Source organism: Accipiter gentilis, chromosome 6, assembly GCF_929443795.1.
Source record: "Accipiter gentilis chromosome 6, bAccGen1.1, whole genome shotgun sequence".
In the NCBI taxonomy this organism is placed as follows: domain Eukaryota; kingdom Metazoa; phylum Chordata; class Aves; order Accipitriformes; family Accipitridae; genus Astur; species Astur gentilis.
The window spans coordinates 14,694,918-14,702,168 of NC_064885.1; the positions used below are offsets into that span (position 1 = coordinate 14,694,918).

General features: G+C 52.6%; 1 protein-coding gene across 1 annotated transcript in view; it reads right to left on the reverse strand.

Annotated features, from left to right (window-relative positions):
• SLCO2A1 (solute carrier organic anion transporter family member 2A1) overlaps positions 1 to 5,223 on the reverse strand; it is a 29,473-nt gene extending 24,250 nt beyond the window's left edge. Inside the window, exons 1-2 of the mRNA XM_049802869.1 lie at positions 5,122 to 5,223; positions 4,665 to 4,868 (exon numbers count right to left, since the gene is read on the reverse strand). Coding sequence (XP_049658826.1) covers positions 4,665 to 4,754 — 90 coding nt within the window. The 5' untranslated portion in view covers positions 4,755 to 4,868; positions 5,122 to 5,223. The remainder of the gene's footprint in view (positions 1 to 4,664; positions 4,869 to 5,121) is intronic.
• Between the last annotated feature and the right edge of the window lie 2,028 nt (positions 5,224 to 7,251).

Here is a 7,251-nt window from a genome sequence, read left to right on the forward strand (position 1 = left end):
CCCCAGTATAGCACCCAATTTAAATCTGCCCCTAAGGCTTTTAAATCACCCCCCCCCCCCCCCGACTCCCTCCAGCTGACGTAAATGACAATAACTCTGTTATCCTCCTGCTTCCCTTTCCACACCAGGTGGTCCACAGGGTAAAAGCCTTCCCCTGCCTGCCCTCCCAACCATTTCACGCTGCTCCCCTGCACACTCAAGCTAACTGACTTCCAGCTGAAACCAGTCCAACTGAACTAAATAACAAGATGTTTATATCTGTCATGTTTCTGGGGATCCTGAACAAGCAAACAGCAATTATTAAAATAGCACAAAACCATGAAAGAGACAATAAAGGTGAAGAAGCCAAAACATCTGAGGCACTGCAAATAAATAATGCCTTTGAAATAATCCTTTTTCAGTGGATGTCTGGAAGGTGGGCAAGGACACGATAATTGGAGACAGTAGTTAGGACTCTGGACTGAGGGACATCGATGACGTCAGTGGCCATGCATGGGTATCAAAAATACTAACCATCCACTTCTGCTCCACCTTTCAAACCTGTTTTGTTCCTTTAGACTGCGAGGTCCTCAGTGTCCCCAGTGCCACCGGGTGCTGGCATCCACCTGAAGTGTGGCCTCATCCTGCATTTGCCAAGCAGCACAACTGCAACCCCCCAAAATCCCAGTGCCAGTTAGCACTACCCTGGAAGCTCCAGTGAACTTCAAAGTAGGGGGCTGTCCTTGCTCATCATCACCCATCTCCACCACCTCTGTGGGATTACCGAGATGATTTAGGCTTCTTGTAGGGGACAGTACTCAGCAGCAACCTGCCAGCCCCCCAAACTGAAGGCCTTTTGCATTCTGCTTTCTCCCTTCAAGGTGATTCAAGACAAACAGCCAGCTTCTAGAGGGGCTCAAGCAACCCTGCCACATCTGAGATGGCACTCAAAAGCATAAGCACAATGACCAGGTTTATTTCAGCTACAAGATACAGTGCAGACAGCAAACATGCTGTCAGCTGAGCCATATCAGTGTAGACAGAGCCTCGGTGCTGTTTGGTGTAATTGCCGTATTAGCTACAGTCATTAATACCCACGTATGACAGGGAGTAACTTCCACAGCAGCAACAAGGAATTGTCACCAACCACGTTCCCGTAGGGTACAGAGATCAGCTGTAAATGACTGCTGTGTCACGGCACGAATATGAGCCAGCAGGCACATCCACAGGGCATTGCCTTCCCGAGGGCCTGCTTCTGCACCCATCCTCCTGCATTGCCAGCAGCCCCTCCATACCACCCAGCCCCAGAGCTGCCATCCCCATCCCACTCTTCAAGTCCCCGCAGAACCATTAAAACCGCTGCTTTCCACCAGGACCCTTCCCTCTCTGATGCCCATAGTGTAAGGCATCGTGATGCCCATTCCCAGCACCATCACGCTCTCCACTTCCAAACGTCAGCAGTAATGGGGCCAGTGCCAACCCCCCCCAGAGAGCAATGGAAACTGGCACAGGGAGGCAGTGGTCCCCTGTCACAGGGAACACGGAGGAGCAAGACAGTTTGCACAGAAAAAGAATTTGTTATTTTTGGCCCCAGCCCTGCAAAAGGCACTCTGAAAATGATCTTGGCATGTGAGCTTTATGGATTAAATATGAGCTTCGTGATTAAGTCTTGGAGCCTGCTACTACTAGGGGATTTTGTTGTGTTGGAAATACTGTCCCCATCAGAAACTGCCATTGCTTATATGGGGACGCTGTGTCCAATTGATTTAAACCTCTTTGTAGTACCTGTCTCTGTATGGGATGATGCCAGCAGCTTCACACGCAATTAGGTGCTGGATGAAGACTTAGGTAATACATTATTCACAGCACCAATGGCTTCTCATACAAACAAGAGCTATAAAGCCATATAAACTGAGAGCCTTACCATACGCCTTGCCCTCTGATGACCCATTCACAACAAAACAAGTTCTCAAACCTGGAAATTCAGTTGTGACACTTTGATTTTCTACTAATTTGGGGGGGGGCGGAGCTGAGAGGATTGACAACTGCACACAGGCTAGTGCTTTCCCACCCTGAAGCAGTTATGTTTTTAAATGTATATATATTTTTAACACAAATGTCACAGCACCGGAAGAGTGAACAGGTCAGGAAAGGGTGGGGAATGTCATTGCCTGTCAATTTATATACATTTGCTCTTAAAAGCAAGAACTGATTCACTTAAGGATGGGTGTTCTGACTCCCCACCATCACCGATGGTGCCTATCATCCATCTGATGCCAACAAGCATGTTTTGAAAGAGCACAAACTGTTCCTTAATGTGCTTGCATGGTGCCAGTGTTGGGCTGTGCTAAATCTAGTGCTGGTTCCCCTTGATTAGGAAAAACCTGATGACTTTTCACAACAAAAGGGCTGCTTTTCCCTTAGTGCAGCTGTATTTGCACCAGGCAGGGCAGGCGGGAGGTTGGGGTCTCTGCTAGTATCTCCTGCTCCTGGGGTCACTCTGCACGTGGTTGCCGCACTGGGTGCTGCAGCACTACCTCTCCCTCCGAAATCACCTCCGAGGACTCCCAGATGGGCTCAGTGGTGGGTGCCTGGCCGGTCTGGGGAGCTTCAGGCTCTTGAAATTAAGACTTGAGCCCTCCGGCTGGCACCAGATGCTAGGCAATTCGGGCTGGAGCTGACAAGCATAGGCAGCTGGCCAGGCACCTCCCAGCACAGCCAGAGCTCCTGCCACTGGCAAAGTGACACCCCCACGTCATCTGCCCTTGGCTGAATGCCCCTAGGTGGTCCTGGACACAGCCCCTGACCAACTGCCCTTGGGTATGTGGGGTGCTGAGTGCCCAGCCCGACTCCTGCCCGTATCCTGCGGCTGCCTATGGGATGCAGAAATGGATTAACATTTGTTGGGGCTTTTTTTTTTAACCCTAAAGTTCTACATCCTGCAAAAGGCATCGGGTTTGGCAATGATTTTTTGGTTTCAGGATATTTTTGCAAGCATGAAGGGAGCTGTACGTATTTCCAGTAAAGAGCATGAACTGCAAGAAGGGTTCTGGTTTTGGGCAACGTTACTCACCCTGAGCCATGGTCATTACTGGAGCAGCCTGGAGGAGGTTAAGGCCACCTTTTGCACCCACACCAGAGGAGGGATCAGGTCACCAGTCCCCTCCAGAAGCATGTCAGAGTAGCCCAGAGGCAGCCCTAAATTACGCAGGGTAATCTCAAACTCTTCCTCCTGGATCTCACAGCCAAAGAGGGCCATCGAGTCACCTGCTGGAATAACCCAGCCCAGGCAGTGGGGACCTTCAGGGATGTAGGACTGGAGAACATCATCTGGGATGATGCCTCCAGCCCTGGGAGCCCCCAGGAGGAGGAGCAGCCTGTTGGGAACAGCCCCATGGCACCCTACAGCATCCCCATGGCACCCTGACAGAACTGTTTGAGCCCCCCCCCCCATTTTGGAGAAACTTTTGTTGTCCAGAAACCAACCCCAAGCAAGCACAGCCCAAAGAGGAGTGGGCAGTGCCATTCTTCATGCAAGGTGAGGAAAGATGGGTGGCAAATAAAACCCCAACCCATCCCGGACTGTGATGCCCTACCCATGGCTGCACACTCCTGAAAACATGCTTAGCTGGGAAGTGCTGACAAATCCTTCCTCACAGCAAACACATGCTCATATTCAATAATACTAGTGGGAAATCACACCCCAGCCCTGGGCATGACCGGCAGCACCAGCACAAGGGGGTCCTGCCAACCGGTGGCCCCTCTCATGTACCCAAAGCTGCTCTGCCCGCGGGAAGGTGCTGCTGGGAGCTGCCGTTCCCCAAAACTGCAGCCAGCTGCTTTGGATGCCAACATGTGGAGGTGCTGACAAGCAAGGAACGAAAATCCCCCCCACCCAGAGAAATCCTGGCAAAGGCAGGCGGATTTCCCAGGGATGGGAACCAGCATGTGCAGCAGCCTCAGTGCCCATCCAAAAATGGGCCAAAATATGCCGTGTGGGGGAAAAAAAGACAGGGCAAGGAGTGGTTTAAAAGCATGATGGATAGCAGGGTTTAAAACATGAGAGGTGGCCAGGGTGGCTGGTGTTTTCTCACACAGGCAGTGAGCTCAAGAGCCTGAAGCTCTGGCAGGAACCGGCTTTAAGATGACAGTTCTCACCTTGCTAATAGAGGCAGGTGAGTAACTGGGCAGCCAACACCAGAAAACCCACTTCAACCTGCCGAGATTTTGCTTCTGTCACTCAAAATGTCCTTCTCACAAAGGTTTTTAAAGCAAGTCAGTGTTATTAAGGGCAGTGTTTTCTTTTCACACCAGGATGTGGTTAATCATTCCCTAAACAGCAGCACACTATGTACCGGACGCCGTGGGTAAGCTCTACAGCCCACAGAGAGCTGCCCACACTGCTTCCACGGGGCGTAACACTTCCAGGGTACCGCTCTGAAACCCACCAAGCTCCACCAGCCCTTCCCATGTGCCAAGCGGGATGGACCTCAGCGGCATTCTCCAGGACTGCCCGAGGAGTTGACTTTCAAATTCCACATCTTAGCAAACACACTTCATTTTTCTGGTGGTTTGTATCAGGGATGTGGGGACCTGTGGGATGGGTTGGGGTCACTCTCTACGTGAGCATCTTCCTCCCTCCCTGCCAGGGAAGCGGCGCATCCCTGCCAGGCACCACTCCTTACCTTGATGTTGCAGAAGATACTCCGGGAGCAGGTGCTGGACCTTTTGGGGACGTCAGCTGGGGATTTGCCGGCTTCGGGGTGGACTCCCATTGTGGGGGCTTCCTGGGGAGCCCCAAATAGCTGGGCTGTGTGTGGGGTCCTGTCCCTCTCTGGCCTGTCCCACCGCCGGCAGCCTGCACAGTCCGAGCCGAAAACCCTCCAAGCCTAGGAGTGAGGCAGGCAGCCTGAGCGCAAAGTTTTTATAAGTCTGCTCTCCAGAGCGATGATGAAACCCTTTCTCCTCCCTCTTTTGCTTTGTGCGCCGAGGGAACTTTAAAGTCGCAGGAAGCTAACGCCAGTGTGCAAGGAGCAGGTGGGAGCAAGCGCTCGCCAAGCCCCAGCTACTTTGGGGATGGGGACCGTGGCAGTGTGACAATGCTTGCCCCCAGTTCCCCCCCCCTCCCCCCCCCCCACTCACCCCTGCAGCAGCTCTCCTCTGCTGTGCTCACGTCCAAGGCTGCAGGACATGGCTGGACAAGGCACCAGCACTGACAGCGGAGCCTTCCCACAGAGAAAGTGGCTGGGGTTTTAATTCAGGTCCTCCCTGAAGGGGTGAGAGGAAAGGGAGGCACCTTTCAGCAAACTGAGATTAGGCTCCCAAATTTGGTGGGAGGGGGGAAATTGGGTGGCCAGACAGAGAAATCCCTCCCTGGGTTAAGGAGTTACAGAGAAAAAAACCCTTCTGTTTTTCTCTTGTGGAAAAAACTGCATTTGTGAAGCTCCCAAGCACTGTTTTTTTACCAATACCTCTCCAGGGCTTTGTTTATGCAAAGCACTGATTTTTTTTGCAGGCTCCTAACAGGGAGGAAAAGTGTCAGAGGGAGAAGGGCAGGCTGATCCCAGCTAAGGGGAAGTCAGCTTTAAAAATTTTGCCAGAGTTATTGCTTTTCCCCGCATAAAGAAGGGGGTTGATAGCTGGGGGGGACCCCTCAGGAAACTATGGAGCCTGTCTCGGGGTGCCCTGAGCCTGGAGAAACCAAATGCCAGCTCCCTAAACAGTTTCCCCATGGGAGGGTTGGTGGGTCCCTACGTACACATCCCGGTAGGATGCCAAGGATCCAAGCCCCACTCAGTGGGCACCCACCTACACCCATGCCCTGTCCAGGCACCCACCGTGGCCACTCACCACGAGAGGGTGCATTGCACCCATGGGAGACTCCCGTTCTCCTCCCTCGCCCAAGCCGTCCTGCGAGAGGACCCCCGGGTCAGGATCTTTGGGGTCCAGCCTGGCCAGGCATAGGGCTTGAAAGTGGTGTGAAAATTAGCATTGCTAAGATAAAAAGAGCTAATTTTGGCTGCTAGCTTCCCAATTTCCTAACCCCGTCCCAGGAGCACTGCTTGCAGGGACAGGTGGGTATCACTGGCCTATGGGTGGCAAAAAAAGCATCCTGTTTTCCCATCTCTCTTTTTCCACTCCCATCCCTAAATTTGCTAGATCTGGGGTCAGGACACAACATGAAGAGACCCTTTTCCCCCATCAGACCTAGCTGAGCCCTTTTATCCGCCACTCAACAGCAAGAGACAAAGAGTTTCAGGCTCACCGACAGAAAAGCTCAAGCAAGCCAACATGTCCTCTGCTCGTCTCCCATCCTCCCTGTGAGCTTGACGTGCTGCTGAGCTCATTTTTCAGGCAATGTCTGAGCCGCTCGCTAATGACCCTGTCTTTTCAGTTTATTCTGCAGAGACCCGTGACGCTCACTTTGTCATAACAACCACCTCCACACAGCAGCAGTTTCGGCCACTAACTTCATCTTTTCAGTACAAATTTGTCTTCATGCACCAAAATGTACTGGGAAAGAGGCACGATGCCTGACAAGCCTGTGGCCAGGATGGGCAGCGGGCAGAAATACTCCTGTTCCAATGCCGCATCCCGTGGATGGGGTTGGAAACCCTGTGCTGGTGGGCTTAATAACCCCTACAAGGGGAAGCAAAAAGCTGCAGTGAGTCAAAAGGGGATCCGGGCTCTCTGCACATGGCTTCTGGTAAACACCCCCGTGGACTGGACGTCACTGCCCCATGGGGATGTGAGTCCTTGGTGGGAACCGACCACATGTCCTGGCTGGCTGAGGAAGAGACAGAGGCTGGGGAAGCCTCTGACGTGCTCTGAACCAAGGGACCTGGGTCCCCAGGCAGCACTGTGTTCCCCAGGTCTGGCTACCCACCCCCAGCAAGCCCCTGCTAGATCTCTGACACGGAGGAATGCCTCAGCTGGGCTGATTTGCTGGAGGGCAGGAAGAAATCATGCTGGCAACCCACGCTGCCATTGTATTTCTCAATCTGCAGCTCTTGCAATAGGTAAGGCAAGAAAACACCTGCTTCACACCCAGCTGTGAGCCACTTACAGCACTGGGGACCTCCCTGCGGGGCTGCACACCTTGCTTTTACGCACGCCATGCAGCATCTTGGTCTACTCTGCCATGAATAAGCCTCCAGTGAACAGTTTTCCCAAGCAAGGAGCATTGCCCAGGCCTTGGCAGCTCATCTAGCTATAGCAAATAATACCATAAAAGCTGACAAATCTGAATTTAAAAGTCCAGTCACGGTGGTT